This window comes from Populus euphratica, unplaced genomic scaffold (genome assembly GCF_000495115.2).
Source record: "Populus euphratica unplaced genomic scaffold, PopEup_1.0 scaffold104.1, whole genome shotgun sequence".
Classification (NCBI taxonomy): domain Eukaryota; kingdom Viridiplantae; phylum Streptophyta; class Magnoliopsida; order Malpighiales; family Salicaceae; genus Populus; species Populus euphratica.
In genome coordinates, this window is record NW_011499915.1 from 664304 (window position 1) to 688118 (window position 23815).

Here is a 23815-nt window from a genome sequence, read left to right on the forward strand (position 1 = left end):
GCCTCCTTCATTTTTATGGCTCTTTTTTTCCAATATTAGGTTTTCATTAGCTTAATTGTTGTTAAAGTTTAGAGGGGGGACTCAAACTTATTTAAGCGAAACTTTTAAGGAAATTAAAACAGCAACCATTGACAAAGCTCCTCCAAGTCCACAATATATATATATATATAATTTGCAAGTACATCATGGAGATTTTAATATGGATAAACACTAAGGTTTTTGTACATGTCAATTGGTCATTATTAATCGGATAATTAAGACTTGAAATTTCTATGTAAAGGTATATATCGGATTTAATTAGATCAAGAATTGAAGGTAAGTTACTTTTCATTGTATAAAGTTTAAGGATCCGTTGGACGTCCTTTTGGACATAAAAAAATTGTATCATCCTTGGCCATGTATAAAACACTATCTTCGACATGCATGTAGTAACGTAAAGGGTTTCCGTTTCTCGTCAAGTTAGTGGATGATAAATTCTTCGGTGGTTCATGTTTCTAATTAATTCCTCCTTAATTTTCGATCTTCCTCTCTCAATCCACCATGACAGCATGGAACCTTAAACAATCGAATTGGCCTTGTGTTGTTCGTGGCCAGCAGCATAATTCCCCATGTGTAGTCTTGTGATGTTCCTAGCTAGATTAATATTCTTCAAACAAATCACAAAGTAATTTAATTTATGATCAATAAATAAAAGCGAATTGAAAGCTTTTAACAATTTAAGGTGCCAATAAATGGCACATGCATGAAGAGGAGAGTTTGTCAATTTGTCAGTCAATCATTGCACGTGCCAACTGAAAATCGTTGCCCTATATATATATATACATATATATATATGGCAATATGGCATAGGATATACCTCACCTGGGCCTTATAATTAGAACTAGTTTGGAGAAGGGAATTAGAAAATTAGTATTTGTCTAATCGAGTTGATTTGTCTCCAATCTCAAAGAGGGAATGATATTCATTACAAGTTTAGTTCTTAATTAGAGCTCATCTTTTTGTATGGTTTTATAATATTGTTTATAATAGCTAGCAGTTTTCAAGGGAATACGTACAATGTTGTATTTTCAATAATCTATGATGTTTAGATTGTAATTACTAATACTTACTCAATAAAAAATTAAATATAAGAAGAGAGAATCACATCAAATATTTTCATTCATGAGAATACTTTATATTTTTTTAATTATTTTTATATCTTCTCTTTTATATTCATCTCTTTTTAATTGAATTATTATTAATAATTATAGTTTATACACTATAAAACTTTTCGTATTCTGAGTGGCGAGATCACCAAATGCCCAGGTGGATAAGGTTTGGAGAGAGCTTTCTTGAGAAATGAACGGGCATGGTTCGATGAGTTGGGTCCCGTGGTAACTCCAGAGGCCAGCTGGTCGTCAATTGCTTGAAGTTACCTGGCCCATTTTTCCATTGTTGCTCCTCCCCTCATTGGCTCCTCCATTTCTGTCATCTCACATTGGGCTCAATGATTGCCCTCCTATTTTTTTATAAGAAAAAAACAAACAAACAGGAGTAATCAATGATCCCAGCACCATTATGTTGGGTTTTGCATTTAAAAAATATATTTGAAATTTAAAAAAATATTTTAAATTAATATTTTTATAATTTTAAATTATTTTGATGGGTTGATATAAAAATAAATTTTAAAAAAATAAAAAATATTATTTCAATATATTTCTAAATAAAAAATATATTAAAAAATATTACTATTATAATATTAAACACTACCTGAAAAAAAAAAAAAACACAAGAAGAAGGAACGAATGCCCAAAGAAAGATGCATACATAGAATTCGGCTCAAATCCTAAAATTTTAAGTTTAACAATTCATTTTTAATATTGAAAGAAATAAAAAAGAGATCTGATTGTAATCATTGAAGAAATTCCTTTTTTAATTGGGTCCTCGGAATCTTTAAAACTATATCAATTAAAACTAGTCTCTTCAAATAATTCTAAAACAATTGCTTTTGCGTATGGCGCCTGCCGAAGCAAGACAACACTTGGGTCTGTGATATAGCTAGAATCATGCCATGCATGCTACGAGGGAAAAGATACCAAGATTTGGTGGTGGGTTATGGTGGTTATTTACCATTATTAAATTTTTTGTTTTAAATTGTTTTCTCATAAGTTGGAAATTCATGAGTGTTTATAACTACATGTGAAGTGGAGTAATTCTGTGATGACATAATATAGCATATTTATATTTATATGTTCAGTAGTGGCTATTGTTATTTACTTGTAACTCTGTCAAAATTAAAACCTATAAAAGCTGATGATATACAATTAAGATATTAAGATAGGAATGTTATGAATAAAAATAAATCTTTTCTCTTAAATCTCTTTCTTTCTCCTTTACAAATTCTTTTTATATAATTGATATAAATCAATCTGACATTACCATATCCAATGATAGGGTCTGGTAGCATCTACTAGACCTAGCGCTTATGTCTGGCAAATAATAGTTGACCCAGCGCTAGGGCCTAACAATATATCAGGTCCACGCGCAACCTAGATCTAGTACTAACTAGAGCAAGCACTATTTGGGTTTGGTGTCTACTAGATCTAGGTCTAACAAGTGTTGTCAGGCCCATTAGATGAACTTGACGTACTGTCAAGCCAATAGGGTGGGTCTAGCTCGTGTTTCCTAAAAATATCAAACTCGAGAATTTTTATTATCACAATTCATGCATGATCAGATTAGCTATACATATGAATTCAAACATAATACATGAATCTAACATCATTAATTTTATAGATTTTTACATAAAATCTTAGGGGATTTATTTTTTAATAAATAAACTTAATTAAACAAGTTTACACTCTACCGACACTATTAGTATATTAAAGTTTTTCGTAGCCTACCATGTCTCCATCATTTTACTTTGCTAGATAAAATAAGTGAAATACAACCCACAGTACAACTTAAAATATCACCTCACAATGGTAAAATTACACTTCAATCCCTTCTCTTCACAAAAGGACAAGATTCATGAGCTATAAATATATCATAAAACCTTCAGAATAAATATTTATAATCTTTATTCTATACTGCATATATATTTTTAGAACATCTCTTTCTAGAATATTATTGTACTTTCTCTCTTAAAAAAAATACTTACTTAGGAATCAGAAAGTCTCCACTTCTACCAAATGGAACCTTTCACAGGTACTAGCTAATTTATCTTGGTCTACTAAGCACCAAGTACAAGATATCAATCACCTTAGTTAAAAAGAATGAATGAGATTATAATAACTAATTGATTAACCAATTATTCAATCTAGGAGCCCTCTTCTTTAAGATACTTGGACTTTTTACGATATTATTAGGTATGAGCCACATTATGTGTTGGCATTGCTATAGCTTTTACTGCTACAATTTAAAAGAAAATAGGTTTAAAAAACTTTTAATTGCAAATTTAAAAAAAATATATGTACTTGGTTAAAATGGCTAGTATGAAATAGATTTTTTCATGCAAAATAGATCAAAATCAGGTCTTCATAAATAAACATAATGTTATTTTACCTTCTACAAAACTAAATTTTAAAACACAATTAACTATAAAACTTAGTAAAAAACAAAAATTATTTTGCAAACCAAATATTTTTTTTCTAAGATTAAAAAAAGCTTATAATAATACCAATCATCTCTTCATATGAAGGGTAGTGAATACTAAATAAACACTCATTAATATGATATTAGGGGTGAGTAAAAAAATCAAAAAACTAATTAAACTAAGAAAAATAAAAAAATAACTAAAAAAATTAAATCATAAAAAAATCAATTAAACTAATTACAAAAATTAAAAAATAATTTTATTTAGTTCAGTTTCAGTTTTAAAAGGCTGAAATCAAAAAAACTGGATTGAACCAAACTGGTTCAAATAGAAATAAAAAACCTAGACCCTAGTGGTACTATAAATATCTTTCTCCCATCTACTTTTTAGTTTCTTCTTTTAACCCCAAGAAACTCTAGTTGTTCCCTTGCACAGTTGACTGCTAAATAAGAGAGCTCATGAATTAAACAACTAAACAGCAACTCTGGAGCCCCTTCTTTTCAATCTTCTTCTTTCATCTCTCAATCTTTTTTTCCCTTTTTAATATCTCAATAGATTAAACATCCAAACACTAGCCCTGGAGCCCCCTCTCTTCAATCTTCTTATCTCATCTCTCAATCTTTTTTTTCCTTTTTAATATTTCAATAGATTAAACATCCAAACACTAGCCCTGGAGCCCCTCTCCCCCCAATTCAATCTTCATAGCATTTATGGATATGCTGCAAGAGTCCTTAAAAGTGTTGATCTACTGAACTGACATATATTTGTCCCTAATGCATCATCAGAAGTGGCACATAAAATATTCTTATCGCTAAGATCTCTCTTAATAAGAGGTAAACTTATCAGATTGTCCAAAGCAACCACTTTTTTATTTTATTTTTGTAGATCTATTATATATTCATTTCTCATATTTATTTAGGATGTTGCTGGTTTGCCATAGTATGTTACAACTACTGTCATGGATTTTGTAAAACTTATTTTTTTCAAATCTTCATCTAATACTTGTCCTTTCTAACCTCTTTATTTTCAGTTTCAGAAAAACTTGCTCAATATGCTTGGCCAAAATAAAATTAATTTTTTCTGTTTTCTCCTTACAATTAAATGAACCGAAATGAAACTAGTTGGTTTGAATTGATTTTGGTTTTGACTTAAAAAAATTAATTTGATTATTTTTAGGTGAAAACCGAACTGAACTGAAAATATTCACTCCTAGATGACATCATTAGCATATTCAAAAACACAAGAAAAAGCTGGGCAATATATGGACTCGACAACAATACATTGCGAGAACTTTAATTGGCTCTCTCAAGTTGATTAAATTAATCAATCACGCAATATATGGTCTTTGTTAGTTTCAAAGTGTGTGTGTTGGTGGTCGTAAGTCCTAAAATCTTCACGGGTGTTTTGTCATTAACATGTTAATAAAAAAATTTAGGAAAATTATACATGTTTGAAAAATATTAAAAAAATATCATAGTTTGAACATAATTATTATTAAAAATATTATATAAAATTAATTTTAAATTTTTAAAAAAAATCAATAAACAAGAAATGAAATTTAAAATACAATGGTTTGAAAGAGAAGTTGATGTGGCATGATAGAGAAGAAAATGAATAAAAAAAAAGAAAGAAAGAAAGAATTGGTCAACAAGGATATATTAGGGCTCTATTTTCAACACGTTCAGTTTTGTTAGAAAGATATCAAAGAAATAATTCTATCCACACCTTGAAAAACCATCAAACTACTGGGTTTTCAAAAAACATATACACAATAGAAACTGTAAATTTAAAAAAAAAAATTAAAGTCCCCAGGATCTTGTTAGACAGATCTAGGGTTATTTAGTGTTTATTCAAAGATTACCTAAAAATCAAATATTCTTTTTTACTTTGAATAATTGCTTCAAGACTAGGTTGTCACGAATCACAAATTGTCCAAATATTCAGCCTTTAACAGTAATCCACATGAACCACCAATAAAAAATATCTTAAACCTTTTTAGAAGAGAGGAATTGCTATATCTTAGAGTGCTAACTCTTTTCTTTTTTATTTTTAGATGTTTAAGTATTGTACTTTACTCATCCTTACATCACTTGGAAAATTAGAGGCATAGCATTTTCCTATTTATAGGAAAATCTAAAAACCTAATAAATGGCAAAATATTCATTTACCCCTCAAATAATATCATATATATATTATTTTAAGCTAATTCTAAAAATTTATTCAATCAAGTTCCTACTTGATTTTTATAGGTCTAGAATTGTAATTTCTTATATAAATTATATTCTAGTTCTCAATTTCTAAAACTTGTTAATTAATTATTCTATTTTAATTTCTGACAAATATTTCTTATATACGTAACTCATTAGGTTCTCTAATAAGTTGATCCAAATATAAATCATAATCCTAAATAAAATATGATTAAACAAATTAATTTATTATCAATACAATAATTGATTGATTTATATTTGAAGATCAAGTACAATATCTAGCAACATTTTATGATCCCTCAAATATTAAAAAACACATAAGTAGTTTGACTTTTAGTAACCAGTTTCTCAATGTAATTATTATCCCTTCATCAATAATATTTCAATTTAGATATTATAATATGGAGTATGCCTTCTCTATCAAATCATGTTTGTCATCAACACCATAGTCATTGATTCTTTAAGTAAGATTTGAAACTCTTTTTAAATCTCTTTTCATTTTACGCTAGAATTTACAATTAATCCTGTTTGAGAATAAATAAGATATTTTTCTTAGTTCATCTAGAGTGATGAATCCTCTCATAATTATTTAAATATCTCCATACAATTTATATTTATCTTATAAATGTTCATTTCTTACTCTTAATTAGGACAACGTGTAGCAAGATTAAAACATAACACTTTATATATAAGATAACTTAGTGATCTCAAGTTTAAGGATCACTTATACAACTGTCAAGTGAGCCTTTCTATATATATAAATGATCTCTTCATATGGAATTCTCACACGAGTTAGTTGAATATACATATCATCTGATAAGCATTTGCATATTAGTTCAATGTATCCCTCATACATGAGTTTATTAGAATAATTGTTTCATTTCATAAAAGAAAAAACATAGTATGTATCAGTCATAACAGCTTTAATTAATGTTTAGTCTTAATAAAGCATTGATTAAGAATATTTAAAAATAATATTTTAATACAATAAAAATCTCATAATTATAACAACTTTATAATTTTCTTTCCAAAGTATTTTTGTTCTAGTGATTTTATCTTTACTTTAGATTCATCAATCAAGTATTTGATGAATATTAAAGATAAATAAGTTATTATTGATAAATAAAAAATATATAAACATGAACAAAGTCAATGTCATGTGTAATCAACCAATTGCCTACACACTAACACAAACAAGGTCGTAATTGATTAGGAGTTTTGTTCATGGTTAATTTAGGGTTAATCATGACCTTGTTAGGTGGTCTTTCAATATATAGTTAGAATCATCCTATTGAAATCTTTCTAACTGTAACGAGTATGTCAAAAATAAATTCTTGGTGTGTACCTGGTGACCCTTTTTTTTTTTTTTTCTTCTTTCACTGCATCACCTTGTCTTCTTTTCTTTTTTTATTGGCTATTAGATATTAAATTTTATCTTTAATTTTTTCTTTAGTTCGTTGAAAAATTGATTTTTGTTAAGATTAGTTAATTTACAAAATGCATGTTTTTTGAAACATGACTAAATAATCATTATTGTTATATATATTCAAACAGCGTTATTTTCAAAATATTAAAAATTATCATGCTCCAAAGATTCTTACGTAATAGTGTCATTTTTTCAACAAAAAAAAAAAAATCCAATTGACGCAGGGTCCTTGTTTTAATTCGGCCAAGTTGGGGGCGAGTACTGACGACGTTGGTTCAAGTTTTGGCATCAGCCTTCTTGTGCAATCTATCATGTTCTTCTCAGTGATGCAACTTGTGCCGTTGTATCAATCTATTCTACCAAAATATAAAAATAAAAATAGGAACCACATACATTTTGATCCAATGACCAATGGAGTTTTTTTATTTAATTCTTTTGTGAAGAAAATATTTGATAAACTGCGCTGTTGAAAACGATACAATTCTAATTTCTTTTTAAATGGTTATGTTTTTTCATATTAAAAAAAAAATGAATTGCCATGCTGGAAACTATACAGCTTATTAACTACAATATTTCTTTAAATATTTTTTTCTTTTTTCCACGCTGGTTTGCCATGTATAAATTGCATGCTATAGTTTTTTTAAGGGGAAAAAAAAAAAAAAACTAAACTCGAACGCTTTGGCCATCGAAAACAAGAGTACTCTTGTTTATAGTCCCGGTGCCTGCGGGTACTATGTATGCCAGTGTACGGCCGTCTGTTTTGAAGAATTGATAGAGAGTGACGCCAAGGTATGATCAGGATTGGTGTCTTCTGTCTCCATTGATCAAGTGGGTTTGGTTATCTTTGAATGAATGGGAAAAGAGTATAAGAGCTGTTGAGCAAAGCCTTGTGATGTGTGATGCGTCCCTTTTGGCTTCGTTGATGAAATAAATGCACCCCGTTTCTCATCTCTGTAATCACAAGCCCTCATAGCTCCAAAGTGCTTCAGCGCTCACCAATCTACAAGCACGAGGAGCTTTCTTTCACTGCCAGTACCCCTGTCCATCTACCAGAACCAATTCTATTCAAATCCTTCAACATTGCCGGATATGAGTGTCCTTAGTTTTCCTTATGTAATTCATAATGCCAGGAAAATCCTCAGGCATCAGTCTCTTCTTAGTAGAAATCACTCGGATGTCCCAAGAGGCCACATTGCAGTGTATGTTGGAGAATTCCAAAAGAAGCGGTTTGAGGTCCCAATATCATATATTAATCATCCTTCTTTCCTAGCATTGCTCAATCGAGCTGAGGAAGAATTTGGCTTCAGTCATCCAATGGGTGGCCTTACAATTCCTTGCACAGAAGATGCCTTCATTGATCTCACTTCTCGGTTGCATGACTCATGAACAGAATCGAAGAATTAAGAGATGTTGTGGCCTATTTTGACGGGGCGTTCTCTTTTTAGTTCGCTTTCTTGTACAAGAGAACCTTAATAGAAACAGGCTCCTGCGTAGATTTTCCTCTTCTTTTTTTCTGTTTTTTTTTCATTCAACTAATGTATCAACTGGCTTTTCTAGTTCTTGGTGATGAGCTCTTCCTTCTCAAAAATCCGTCCGTGAGTGACAGACTGCTAGCCTTTGTATTGCAGTAAAATAAATTGCCCCTACCACTGTGAATGAGGAAGACGGTGGAGGGCGAAAAATGGCGTTTGTACTGTATTAATGGTAGCTTAGGCATTTGAGTTTGTGCCACAAAAAAACATCGGACGGCTATTACAGAAAAGTGACATGGCCTCTCTCAATCAAGAGCGATATTAACATTAACAATTACTTGTACCGAAACTAAGCTTCTTCCGCATGTTGGAAGAAAGAAAACCATTGAAGCGATGAGATGCATTGCAAGGCACAAAAGCATGATCCGCATCCTTACCATTTACATCCTGCAGCCTTTTTAACCTTGCAACATTTTCTTAAAAATTATATATATTCTCGCACTATCCAAATTAGTTACAATCAATACAATTGACACACTCACAAAAAAAAAATTTCCAGATGTCAACATAATTAAGAAAATAAGTAATTTTCAAAGTACAGATTTTTTTTCTGTTTATTTTATGTTTTAAAAATAATTTTTTTATTTTTTATTGACTTCAAATTAAAAAAAAATTGTTTTTAGATCAATATTAATATCAAAAATAAATTTTAAAAAATAAAGATATTATTTTAATATATTTTAAAAATATAAATATTTTAAAAAATAATCATTATAACAATATATTATAAAGTAAACAAGGCACCATGTCCTTGTCACCGCCCCCATGGCTCCGGTCCGAGGTGGTCTCTGCAACAAATCTTGGCCGATTTGTCTCGGCTTGCTTTTTCTGTAACTGGCATTTAGGATTTCTTTGAGGATTTTTCCTTTTTATGGTACGAACACATGGTGATTGAAGTTGGAATCCTTATCTCCCAAATTACTGTGAATCAAAAGAATATCGTGTGTGGATTTATTAAGAATGATCCATTTTCCTTAAAAAAAAAAAAGGAAGAAATAGAGAATTTCCCATTAATTATGGAGTACTTTCCATTGCGAGGTGGCAACTAAATTTTTGGTTTTATGATTTATTTACCATTTTAGTGCCTGGATTACCCATTTCTCTAATCTTTACGTTTAATCTGAAATTTAATTCGGTAAATGCATCCCGGAAATATTTGATAGATTTTGATATCTTGTTAGTATAAACTTCACACTCCCAGCCCAAAAACCCTAGTTTCGTTTTGATTCGAGAGAGAAAAAATCCAGCAACCATGTCTTGCTTCAGACCTGAGAAAAAACGTTCAGTCCCTAACAAGGTATGGAAAGGACTCGTATCTACCCTACAAAAGAAACTAAAAGGCCTTGAAACATCCAGGTTTCGCTCTAACAAAACCTGTCAATACCGCCTCCAACACCACCACCACCTTTACGACTGCCATTTTAAACACTCCTACCATGACCAAAAGGAGGACGACTATGGTATTCATACCATAAACATGGCGGGGCCTCTTTTGATAGAATCAGCCCATGCCAGCTACTTGGATATGGAGAGGAAAATGAACAGAGCGGTGTTTGTAACAAATGATACTGTAAGGGGTTATGAAGGCTGCAACAAAGTGGAGGGGGGTGTTGCCATTGTGGAGACTGGGGATGACGAACAAGAAGCTGGTGATAAGAGTGACGATGGCACCTCTTTTGCCTCGTGTGAGACTACGGAACAGCATGGAGTGGATGCGTTTGCAGAGGAGTTCATAAGTAAAATGAAAGGGATTTGGAGGCATGAAAATCAGAAATCAGAAGAGGATTGTATTGAGAGCTGGAAGGAGCATAGAGTGGATGCTATTGCAGAGGACTTCATAAATAAAACGAGAGGGAGCTGGAAGCTTGAAAAGCAGAAATCGGTGGAGGAGTATATTCAGAGATGGGCTCGGCTCCATGAGTATTATTAATCAAAACGTTCCATGCATGATTTTCTAGTGTAAAACCTAAACAAAATCATAGAATGAGATTGATTATTTCTTGGTTCCATCTCTTCTTTCTACGATCCGTAATAGCAATTGAGACTGGTTTTTATTTTAATCTATACCATTGGTTTCCTCTCCCTGTAAAATTAACTTTACAGGGAAACAACTGCAGCTGCACCAAACAAGCCCACATGGAAGAAAACATCAGTCATATGCACAGAATAAGAGCACTCCGAGACTCCATGAAATCTGAAAATGAAGATTTACCATTTACATGAACTCAATAGAGAAAGTATAAGACGTGACATTCAAACGCTGCCCTTTCAAATCCTTACTGCTATTATACCAGCTCCCAATACAACAACTCCCATCTGGCCATGTAAACACCCCATTCCCTTTCGGCACTCCATTTTCCCATTGCTCGTCGAATCTATTCCCATTAGCCCCAAACAAAAGCATTGAAATAACATATTTCAAAGAATGGTTACATGGAGTTCGCTGAAATTTTTGAGAAATCGCCATAGCTTATTCATTATATATATATATATATATATATTGGATGGCTATGAGATTATATGAACAATGAAATTCATCCTTATATGTGTATATATATATATATACACATATAAGGATGAATTTCATTGTTCATATAATCTCATAGCCATCCTTATATGTATACATACATACATACATAAATACATACATATAAGGATGGCTATGAAATTATATGAACAAGGAAATTATCAAAGCTTGCGGAACCACAGAGCTTGGAAATCAACCCAGAAACTCAAAACAATTAACTAATCAAACCAAGAAAGGTCAGATGAGTTAAGCCCAGAAATTCAAATCAATTGAAAACTACAATCAACCCAAAAAATAAAGATGAATGAATGGTGAGATTGAAGAGTCAGTTTAGCAGCATATCTAGTAGAATAACTATAGTAATTAAATCGATTAATGATGAGATCTCATTACGATAACTAGCAAAAACGGAGAAAGCGAAGGACGTGAGGAGAGCCGAGAGAGTTGACAGAGAGAGCTAGACCTCCTTTTTTTTAACGTTGAGGGAAAGTGTTTACTTGCCATCTTCTTTCAAATATTACAGTTGACTGATTGATAACATTTCCCTCTTAAATTGTTCTTTAAAACACGTAAAATATTTATGGTTATCGAATAACTATCAGGTGATTTTGGACGTTCAGAAAGCATTCTAGAAGTGCAGAAATTGTCTGCAACAACTTACATTTCAGTCCCTCTCCTCTTGAAGAAGATATAGTTTCGTCCTGGATCCCCGACGTTTGATATTAGAACTCTGGTTTTTGCTAGTTTTCACGGCAACACAACAGCTGACCAGCAGTTGGCGCCACAATTTAAGGGCAGAGTTAATTTGCTTGGGAAAGAAACTGGCAAGGATGATACTGACACAAGCAATGATCGATCATTGCAGAGAAAAAGAAGCAAAACCCGTACACGAGGAAGAGGAATAAATATTACATCATTACTTGAGAGCACTGATCCTTAGATCGGACTAATACAGAGTTCTAGAATTTTGTAAAGATTTTCTAAGTTACTACGTCAAAACGAATGACCAGTAATCACCAGGCTGATTTTAGAGTAGTAGGAGTGTAAAGCTCAATTTGCAAACAGTTGTTTATCCATCTCTTAGCATGGGGACAGTGACCACCGGATACCTTTAGGAATGGTCTTTTTGTTTAGCAGGTCGGCCAGTTGGGTAGAGAGGAGCTCTGGTAGTTTTGAGCTGGTGTGCCTTCTTCTTTGTCTCTTGGAAATCTACTGTTTTTTTTTTCTGAATTACCGTACCCCCTCGTAGCATGCAAGAAGAGGTACTCTCTCGTTAACGTAATCTGGATAGAAAATCAAAAGCTTAATAGTTAATATAAACAGTGTAATCGAGAACGTTATACACAGTAAATGGTGAATGAGAACATGAGCTTGAAGCATATGGGCAAAACGTTAATGGTAGCAAGGCACCTGCAGAACTGTAGTCTCATGCTAAAATAAACTCATTGTATAGGTCATTCTTCTAACCTGTTTCCGTTGGTAGAAAATTGTGTCCTTTTATTCTAAAGAAAAATCACCAGTGCGGATATTGCGTTGCTGGAAGCTTATTCCTTTTCCTAGTCGTGACAGGGATGTGCTCCATTCTCCTGGCTTTCCACTGAAAGGAGAATCAAGCTTGGGCTGAAGCCATCTTCTCAAGGAAATCCCATTGATTCTAATTTTCCCGTATGATTCATTCCCTTGGTAAGGTAGTCCTAGCCTTCTCAAAAGGGATGCAACTGCCTGGCTGATCCTGATAAACAAAACATTTGCATTTAACTTGTTATATGCAATTCATCTATTCTCATTCCTTGCATAAATTGCTTTCTCTCTCTCTCTCCGTGTGCGTGTGTGTTATGAATGTCCTGTACATTTCTTTCATTCCCTTGCATTGCTGTAGACTCTTATTAAATTCCACAATGCAACATACTTCCATGGACATTGGTTTGACAGCATGCAAAATACCTATTGGCCTAACTTTTTTCTTTGGAATAATCCTGTTCACTTTGCTTATCCTGATGGAGACATTTGGTTTTTCAAATCGACAGCTACTTTGCTGGTTTAATTAGCCAGCCAGCATGACAGCTATAACAGTTATTAGCTCTATTTTCCATTTTCTTTTTTTTTCTTTTTTTTTTCTTTTCGTTTCATTGAATGAATCTTAAAAGCAGCACGTAAGGGTGTGATGGGGGTTATTATTGCATATGATGCTTATAATGAGTTCTTCTCACCGTCCTGCTACATTGATTGTTTTCTCTCCTTCAAGGGTTATGGCTTGTGCCTTCTCTACGGGCAGTAAAATGGTTATGTTCGGTAACTTTGCACCTGCAGTAAAATTTTGAAGATGGCAAAATTAGTCATTGCTTTACAGACCGAACAAACAAACTATAATCTGCAGCTGTGCCATCTCTGTAGGTGCATGAAGTACAAGAGCAGTAAAATCAATAATAGGTGCACGCTTCACAAACATTTGTTCAGTTCAATAAAATATCAGCAACTGAAACTAAAGGATTAAACCCTTACCAGCAGCAAGCCGATGTTTCAGACCTTTCAAAATTGTTAAGAAGTACACCTGCAAAAATTTCACAGAAATCAATGAAGTCCTGAACAAAGACAATTTACTCAGAGGATTGTTCTTCTTTTTAGTGGGTGCTGGGGGATTGTGGCGAGGATCCTATAGCTCATTGGCACACCTTATATCACAAATAAAGTGCTGAAAAATCTTACAGGAAGAAAAGAAAATGAAAGCAGAGACTTTTTTTTGCACAGGATCCGTTCATGAATCATGAGGCTAAACAATCAACATATAAAAAGTTCTGGATGTTTACAATAGGTAATTGTACAAAATCATGAAGCGCTTTGGACACTAAATTTAGAAATTTACATCTTGTGAATGTGCTATGAGAAAGCTTAGAGCTTGGGCAGAGATAAGAAAACCCCCTCAATTATAATTAGGTAAATTACCATAACTGCCACCACAGCGACAACTAGTTGCAATAATGAAAACTCACCTCGGCAATATGAATTTGCAACTGTTTAGCATCCATGGTAATAGGACTCTCTTTGAAGGATACACATGGCACAATTCCAAGAGAGGCAGCTTCCTGTAAATGGCAAATCTTGGCTGACTTCCCAAATCAAATTCATAGAAAAGCATGAAGTTGGAATACTGAGGAAATAATTTCAGCTGCCTACTGACCTCAAGTAATGAAAAGGCACGAGGATCATACTCTCCAAACCCATCCACCAATGAACATAGGTTAGAGTATCTTGATGGGACCGCAGTGACACCCAGATTTTCTACAAGTCTGTTTTTCAGTGTGGCGTCACAAGGGATCTGCAGGCATCCCAAAACCTGTGAGACAAGTTCGATTGTAGGCTTCTCACCAGCTGCAATTGTTCCACGGTAGGCCATTAACGCCACTGATGTCCTGGATAAGAAAAAAAATATAAGACTTACAAGTACTTCTGCAGCATGATAACATTACTCTGGAAGAAAATTAACCTACAAGATTTTTTAAAAGGAAATGCTACTTGTGACATCAGAAGAAGAACTGTTTAACAATTCCAATTTTCTGAAGCTCTTAGATGAATTCAGAACTTGAACTTGATCAAGCAGTTAGAATTCACCCCCACTCCCCCCCACCCCACCAAATAAAAATATATCAATGTGAACATATTCATATATCCATGCTTGTATGAGAAAAACCTCCTATATCATAACATGAAACCAAACATTGATAGGTGGATTTCAACTTCCAAAAGAAAGATGCACGTCTAACAAAATATTTGTCAAAGAAGGGAAAAGGTACCATTTGTTTTCAATTTGTGCCCTTCCTGAGTTGAAAGACAAAACAGGCTCGCCAAGGGTACAAGCATTCTCAAATTTCCGCAAGCACATGCCTTCAAAATGATAATGTTTCAGAAAGACTTTTCACACCATTTGACAGAAGATGTACATCTAAGAGAATAAATTAACTAAAATCATCGTCAAGGTATTTCAGTTCCACTGATTTCATAAATGTTCACAAGAAATGGAATCAGTTCAGGCACAATTAGACGAGGGAATGTACAAATGTTCCGTGTAAAATATAGAAGAAATTCTATTCCATTCAACTTACTAATTATGCATTTAACCATAATGAGGGTAGGGGCAACACAATCTTTTTTGGCTTGAGAAAGAAGCATGAGGCCAGCCTCCAGATCATCCTTTCTGCAAAAGAGAGGAAATATATGTGAAAAGAGGAATAGTATGGGGAAATAAAAACAAGAGCAAACATTCACAGGATCCGAAATTGTGAAGGAATTTAAACCACGATGTTCAAAGAAAATAATACATAGCACACTTACCTCTCGCTTGCCACTGAGAGTATTGAGTATGTGATGGTATTTGGGCGCAGGCCCCATACCTTCATTTCTGACAACACTTCAAGAGCCTTGGAAAGTTGATCTCCATCACCTGCAGCAAAATATCCCCATGCCTTTTCTTAATTTTTCAACTGTACAACTACATTAGGACATGCATATTGCTGAAGAGTTCCAAATTATCTGTGTCTCCCATCAAGCTCTGGTATAGAAGGAAATGCAACCTTTAAGAGAAACTAGCATTACAAGCATACATGAGGAACAAATCACAACAATAGTGCTGTGATTTTCATGTTCTGATAATTTTGCAGATGGTTCTTTGTTTATCTACAAACTAGAAAGCTTGGAAATAAAATCTAAGGAAGCATCAAAAGCACCTTTAGCATTAATTCAATAATCATTTGTTTCAGTCTCCCAAAAATTCTAGTGCTGGCATTTTACAGTATTCTAGGTATAAAAACAAACATGATTATTATAATCTATGTGTATAAACAAACGTTGGATTGTTTTGTGCATGCATTTTTATCAATTGTCGTAACCACTATTTAAACTTGCTCCTTTCAAAGAGTAATCCAGAAAAGTGACCTCAAATACTGCAATTTACAGCAAGGGGATTTGGCATGGGTATGTGATCAATTTATGTCATTTACCACAAAGTCTGAATAAATCACTGGGTCCACAGAAAAATGTTCACCTGGAATGTCAGGGATGGTAATCATTTAGTAATAGGCATGTAAATTAAGTCTGTCTTTATATTATTGGACCTTGTTTATCTGGCTTTACACTTGCACAACTTATCTTTGTACTTCCTAAAAAGAAAGAACATGACACAGCAATTGAGCTGGTTATTGCTGATTCCTCCTTAAATATTTTATTCTCCTCCAAGCAACATATTTAAATTTAACCATCAATAATAGAAGCATTAAAATAAGAGAATAAGGTAGAAATTATTTGACACAGAATAGAGTACAAGCCATATACCAAAATTGTCAGATTAATTTCAAACAAAAAAAAGCAACAGATACTGACTTACACAAGGCAGTGATCAAAGCATTCAATGTTGCGACTGTCGGCTTTAGTTTCATGGACTTTATATCCTCATAGAGCTCCAGTCCCTTCTGCCAGTTTTTGGCCTGAAAGCAGAAGGAACTTAGATCAATACCTTACAGGATCTCCAATCTAAAAAAAATCCAGATTATTATATAAGGAAAAAATTGCATGACTTCAAAACAAGTTGTTGACTTTTCATATTGTTCCATTTTATGGCTCTCTATTTATTAGAGAAAGTCAGATCAATAAGAAATCATCAAAAATATTAATTGAGTTATGGAAATATGCGAGTGAGATTACAATTTGAGCCAACCGGGAATCTCTAATGACCATTACCCTTAATCTCAAAATAAAACCAGGGTTTCATATTCTCTAGCATTCTATACTAAAGAATGATTTATAGCTGTGGAGTTTCAGAAGAGGTTTCTGGGCTACTACTGCAAGACATGACTTTCAACCCACAGATGAACCATATTATACGTACCAGAGAACATTTTACAATAGGAATTACTAAATGAGACATACATTGCAACAAGCTCCCATTAATGAGCTATATGGTATAATTCCAAGTTGTGCTCCTTTAGCCTTGGCTTCTTGTATGATTTCAAATGCAGCATCCATCTTTCCAGCATGGCCTGCTACATCTATCAATGCACTGAGAAACATCTGGATGAAAGAACAAACATGAGTAAGATTTCTTCAAGCTTCAAAATCAAGGTATCCTTAACAACCACAATAAATGTCAAGTCCATGTGGCCTATTAAAAGGCAGCCTGCTTCTAGCAAACAGGTGATCACACTATTCACATGAGAACTACAGATCTCCTTTCCTTCCATGAACCATTATCAAGCCAACTAAAACTAATATTATGCTCACCCATCAGCCTCAACAAATACAGATCTTAAAAAGTAGTGAATATTTAAAGGACAATCTAATATATATATAAAGATACCTCATCAGGGACCACGCCTTTTCTTGTCATGTCATCATACACCTTGCACGCAAACTCCCAATCGCCAATCTGGCTGCTAGAATTAATCGCTATTGTATAAACTTCAGGAGTCCCCTTAATGTTATATTTATGGACCATGTTGTACACTTCCTGTGCCCGATCAACCTAAAATCAAAGCAAACTCAGTATCAATCCAGCAAAGTTATCAAGGAAATATGAGTAGAAAAAATATACTCACCTGACCAGCATTTGTGCAAGCCTTTATCAGTGCACCAACAGTGATGTGATCAGGATCAATAGGCTGTGCCTCACCTGTCATTTCTGCTAATACATCAAAGGCACGATCCACTGCTCCTGATTGACCACATGCAGTGATAAGTGCATTGAAGACTACTCGGTCTGGCTTCACATTCTACTGTATAAAGCATCTTATAAGTGCGAAAATCACTTTAAAATTAGGACACAAAACTAAGCAAGAAAGTGAAACAGCAGCCAAATGCAAAAACTTTTCTCACAGTAAGGGAAGTATTGATAGGATAATGCAAAAATTTTCTAAGTGATACCTTAGATCTCATTATCCCATATGCACCAAATGCCTTGGCAACTTGTCCTGCTCTGGCACAACCATCAATAAGTGCTCCATAAGTATGAACATTTGGTTCCACACCAGCATTAACCATCTCATGAAACACCTAGACCAATTAATTACCATCAGCGCACTTGTAAGTCATCCATAATCATAATGAATACAGATTTTAGACATCCTCTGTTTGATGGAATCAGGGCAAGCCCATGGGTAGTTCATTGTCGCCACCCTTGCATTGTAATGGATGGTGCCAGTTAAATAACCAAGAGAAGAGCAAATTTTCCAGCCTTAACTAGTGGAATAGCAAGAACAGAACAGGGATGAAAATAGAATATCCATTATTACGTTAATATAAATAACGGCAATAAGAGCAAATTTTCAAGCCTTAACTAGTGGAATTGCAAGAACAGAACAGGGATGAAAATAGAATATCCATTATTACGTTAATATAAATAACGGCAATAAGAGCAAATTTTCAAGCCTTAACTAGTGGAATTGCAAGAACAGAACAGGGATGAAAATAGAATATCCATTATTACGTTAATATAAATAACTGCAATAAGAGCAAATTTTCAAGCCTTAACTAGTGGAATTGCAAGAACAGAACAGGGATGAAAATAGAATGTCCATTATTTCCTTAATAGCAAAAGCATAAATGTCTAAAAAAACTTAGAATAAAGATATTGAGCAATCTAAACCAGGAGAAGCAAGGAAGTTACCATACTTCAAACATTGCATCAACTTTTCCACTCTTAGCACATGTTGATATTAAAGTTGTGTAAAGTTTGCAGTCGGCTTTCAATCCAACAGCTTTGGCAAGTTGTAGAACTTCAAAGGCCCCTGAAATAAAAATAGAGACATCGGGAGCTTGAAGAACATGGACATCACATTAAGCAGAGATTCTGGCAGAGTACTGAGCAATTAAATATGGGTCTACCCGCCGAATTTTGTGAACTAGCACACACAGACATTAGCATGTTAAATGTACTTAAGGTTGGGTTTTGAACCAGCTTGCAGAAACGAAAAGCTTCCTTGACAGCCTTTTGACTTCTGCAGAGTTTGAAAAACTTCACATGGTAAACCTGATCAGAGAAAAAAAAATACATGTATATCAAGATGTTATCCAAGAGCAAGAAATTGAAGTCAAGAAGAAGAGAGCAATTAGCAACAGCCATAGGATGCAGCATTACCTTATTCATGTCTAACAAACCCCTCCTTTCCATATCTTCAAGCAAATCTAAACACTCAGCTAACCTAACAGATAATGGAAGGATAAGCTCAAAGTTTCAAAAAATATCAAAGGAACAAGTCATGAAGGTAATTATCATGATAGTCAAGTTTCCACTGCCCACAAAAAATATTCAGAATTTTAGTTCTACTGGCCTTTGATTCTAAATCAAACTTTTGATTCATTAGCAATTATCTCTGCGATTTAGTCAAGCAGACAGTTAAACAGAACAGAAGGTGGAAAGATGAATGTTGAGAATCACCTCCCCTCTCTTAGCAAACGATTGTAAGCATTATAATCCTCTGAAGGATGGTCCTTTACTTTAGAAGGAATGCCATTTGGCGAGGGCAGCTGTCGGAGTTTTGAATGGCTATCTTGAATCGGATGTTTTCTTTCCCTGCTTCTTGGAAGGTTTTTACTTTTATGGAAAGACCCTCCTTCATTATGTGCAAGTGGCATTATTTTTTGAACATGATCTGGATGGCAGACCAAAGCTCGAGTTAATGATTTAACAGTTTAATATTGGTATCATACTCAACAAATTGAAAGTAAAGTAGCTATATGCTTTTCTGTGGCAGAACCTGCAGCTTGAAGAGGCTGCTGAGAAGATAAATCTTCCGTCTCTAGTCCAGTATTCATTTTCAAGGAAGAAAATCTTTTGCTTTTAAGCAGGGAGGCATGAGAAGATGTTTCTTTTAAACCTAGATTTGATGCAGATTTTACCACTGATCGGTTCGCCCCATAAAAGGTGTAAAGATCTTCCCTAACAGATTGGCTAATGGCACCGTTATAGTTAGAAAGCTCAGCCTTGTCAATAGACTCGTTATCTACAGGAACCAATACAGCATTAGACTTCACCTTTTCCACCGATTCAGACAACTCAGAACCAAACTCAATTTCTTCTCCACTTTTTTCCCGTGTCAACTCAGTCATTTGTGTTGCAAAAATAAGAGGTAGTGCAGAGCCCGATTCACTGTGCACGGAAGGTAAAGGAGATACCCTTGCATCACCAACTTCAGATTCTTCAACAACCACAGTGTCACAAACATTAGCGGCAACAAAATTAGCACCAGAGGACTCCACTGCTTTTATCAAAAGAGAACTGCCATGCAATGACGCAGTCTCCTGAAATTGTACATGGGTCTCTTTTTCCTCAATCTCATGGCTATTTTCACTTGCCTTCTTCACAGATCCTTGGCTTTCTACTTCATGGGCCTCTCTATGAAGACCTCCAAAATGCAAAAACTGGCTTCCAGTAATGTGGTTCACAATGCTTCTTCCTAATTGAGAGAATGCAAAACTTGGAGAACCTAACACCTACATCATTGGCAAGATATTAGAATTTATTTTTCCACGAAAAGAAATTAAAACTTCGCTAAATCACAAAGTTACCCAAAAAAGTAAGTTTGACAAGTAGTAGAATAAATTAATTTCAACTGATTCCGTTTCTTGAATTCACCTAATTCATCAAACAATCCTCCCCGAACAAATTTTTCTATTCGCAATTTATTTCCTCCGAAAAAGGCAACTTGAGAGAGTTACATAAAAGGAAAATTAAATTAAATTAAAAATTAAACAAATACACTATTCCATATCTTCTAAACTCCTACAAATAGATGATGCTAAAAATTAAACTTATAATATATATATATATATATATATATATATATATATGCGCGCTCAACTGTAACTATCAATATTTATCAGAGAAAGATAGACAAGAAAGAGAGAGAAAATCATTTATCAAAAATTTATAGAAAAATGATAAGAATACATTTACTTCTCAAAAAATATTTTTTTTTAATTCTTTATTCCTTGTTTCTCTCTTCTCCTGTGCCTATCTTTCGTCTATGTTATAATCATTTCCACTAAAAAACACAAAGAGAAAGAGAGAGGCTCTGAATTGTTTAGTCTTACCTGAATAGAGCTAGAGGTAATCTTTTTGCTGTTCTTGATGTTGCTATTTATATATCGATAATAGTAAGCAAGAGAGAGAGCAGAGAAAGCAGAGACAGCAACAACGACCAGAACCGAATTGGCATCCAAAGACGCCTTAACTACGAACCTCTTATTTCCATTTCTTTGAACACGTAATTTCCTTCCACGGTATCGAAGTAGTAGGCCGGCACCCGAAGGAGGCCTCATCAAATTGTGGCCGAAGCAACCAATAAATTGACGGTGACCTCTTTGATTTATTGAATTGAGCGTGGAGATTTGAGTTAGGGCTAGGGTTTGAGATTTTGCAAGCTCCATTTCAAATTTTATCAGAGAGAGGATGGGAGGAGGAGAGGAAAGGGAGGTGGTTGTTTTCAAGAAACGATGATAATTTGAGTTGAATGGAGGTTCTGGTTAACTGGTATGTGGATATTGTTGCTTACGTGGCGTTATGGCACTGATTCTTTTTCAACGCCTTCCGATAATTTGTTACGAGTATTGGGCTGCAATCTTTTTACTTTGGGCCTACTATGGGTCTGAATTTCAAATCCTGGGTCTGAGAGTAGGTTTCCAGCTTTTGAAGGTAGGTAGCTTTAACATATTCGAGTGTGGCCAGGCGCGAGGTTGTTTTTATTTTTATATGTTTTTTAAAAATAAATTTTTAAAAAATATATTAAATTAATTTTTTTATTTCTTATTTCTTATTTCTTATTTCTTATATATTAATGCTAAAAATTTTAAAAATATTATTTTAATATGTTTTTAAATAAAAAAACACTTTAAATCAAAAATTTAGCTCTAAAAAAAAGGTATTTGAGTTTTCTACTAAAAAATATTTATAATAATAATAGTAGTAGTAGTAGTAATAAATGTAAAAATAGTTAAATATATTTATTATATTATGATAATTATATTTTTTTTGTATATTTATTTGGTAGGTTAATGACACTTTTTATTGAGATGTTTCAATAATAAATCGTTTTTTTGTATATTTATTTAGTAGATTAATGACGCTTTTTATTGAGATGTTTCAATAATAAATCTATAGTATCTATAATTTTATAATTATACTCTAGATTGAGTACAACATCCTCGATCATACACCTATTTCATGTTAGGTGTGGCCATGTGTTCGATGATTTTTATAAAGAAAAATCTATAAATGAAAGTTAAAGATTTGAGTAGTAGGGAGAAACATTGGCAAAACAAACATTCGAGCTTGGAAAGCCTGATATTATTTTATGGTGATAAAATTTACTGTAGTATGATTAAACACAATTTAATGTAAATTTCTAATGAGATAAAAAAAATTTTTGCTATTGGGTGGAACAAAAGAAAGCTTGAGAGTTTAAAAAGTTAATGTCGTGTGACATTTTATTTTATTTTCTCATTTTCTTTCATGATTGTATTTATATATATATATTTGTGTTATTGAGTATTTTAATTTATATTTTTTTATTGCTATTATTAATAATTTTATTTATTTCTTTATTTACATAGATAATCATAAAAGTTATTTAATTAAATATTTGTATAGACTTTTATGTTTATATTTTGATTTTTTTTATATAATATATATATATATTAAAATAAAAAAAACATGTTTAATATTTTTTAAAAAAAAAAACTATGACATGAGGCGGAGAGGAGTAGATATACATATAAGATTTGGAGATCCCACTCCTTTTAAGGCTTTCATTGTCTACCGTAGAGTGTGTTTGATATTTTATTATATGTTTAAAATGCATTTGAAAAAAAGTTAAATTTTTTTATTTTTTATTTAAAATTAATATTTTTTTATGTTTTAAAATTATTTTAATATATTAATGTTAAAAATAATTTAAAAAAAATAAAAAAAAATATTATTTTAATATATTTTAAAATAAAAAATATTTTAAAAAATAATCATTACTGTAATTTTAAACATACTATCACTTGAGCAGCACTTGAAATTGAAAACAACGAAAATTAAGAAGAACAAAGGCATATTCTTCGAGGGACTGCGAATGACATGGCAAACAGCATGTTAGAGCCACGAATGAATTAAAGTAGTTATTTCCTCAAAATCAGTGCCCTACTGTTATTGGGAAATCCCAACATCACACGTCATACATCATTTCCCTTACAATTTTTATAAGATTATCTAGATTTTACCGAGGATTGTTTCTGTTGATTTTTAAGATATTTTTGTTTAAATAATATTTTTTTATTTTAAAAAATTATTTTTGATATTAATACATTAAAATAATTTAAAAATACTAAAAATTTTAATTTAAAATAAATAAAAATTTTCAACTTTTTTAAAAATATTTTTAAAATATAAAAACAGACAAAATCTTAATTTTATTTAGAAATATGATAAAATAATTTAAAATAAAACAAAAAATTTTATTTATTTTTAAAATCATTTTAAAAATAAAAAACATGTTATTTATCTGACTGAAAAATCATAAT

The 23815-nt window shown here is 32.7% G+C and overlaps 1 protein-coding gene across 3 annotated transcripts; it reads right to left on the minus strand.

Annotated features, from left to right (window-relative positions):
* Positions 1-12103: 12103 nt before the first annotated feature.
* MRL1 (Pentatricopeptide repeat (PPR) superfamily protein) lies at positions 12104-21788 on the minus strand. 3 transcript variants are annotated; one of them, XR_843999.1, is made up of 20 exons: positions 21344-21788; positions 20008-20743; positions 19689-19902; positions 19389-19452; positions 19136-19280; positions 18923-19038; positions 18176-18304; positions 17851-18024; positions 17613-17777; positions 17186-17326; positions 16644-16743; positions 15596-15704; positions 15367-15458; positions 15058-15148; positions 14445-14676; positions 14257-14364; positions 13769-13817; positions 13477-13570; positions 12677-12998; positions 12104-12549 (listed from the first exon to the last, which is right to left on the minus strand). XR_843999.1 is itself a non-coding variant. In XM_011038942.1 (20 exons), the coding sequence occupies exons 1-19, from the start codon at positions 21677-21679 to the stop codon at positions 12764-12766; spliced, it is 3330 nt and encodes a 1109-aa protein (XP_011037244.1). In that variant the 5' UTR covers positions 21680-21787; the 3' UTR covers positions 12116-12549; positions 12734-12763. The 3 variants fall into 3 exon arrangements, 2 of the variants coding, with proteins under 2 accessions (XP_011037244.1, XP_011037246.1); XM_011038942.1 differs by having other exon boundaries at positions 12116-12549; positions 12734-12998; positions 21344-21787; XM_011038944.1 differs by having other exon boundaries at positions 12116-12549; positions 12734-12998; positions 14257-14349; positions 21344-21786.
* Between the last annotated feature and the right edge of the window lie 2027 nt (positions 21789-23815).

Coding starts and splice junctions, on each gene's coding strand:
- MRL1 (XM_011038942.1), bottom strand. CDS start 21,679: ATGGAGCTTGCAAAATCTCAAACCCTAGCCCTAACTCAAATCTCCACG. Junction 20,744..21,343: donor TTACCTCTAGCTCTATTCAG/GTAAGACTAAAC, acceptor CCAATGATGTAG/GTGTTAGGTTCTCCAAGTTT. Junction 17,327..17,612: donor AAGGCGTGGTCCCTGATGAG/GTATCTTTATAT, acceptor TCTTTCATCCAG/ATGTTTCTCAGTGCATTGAT.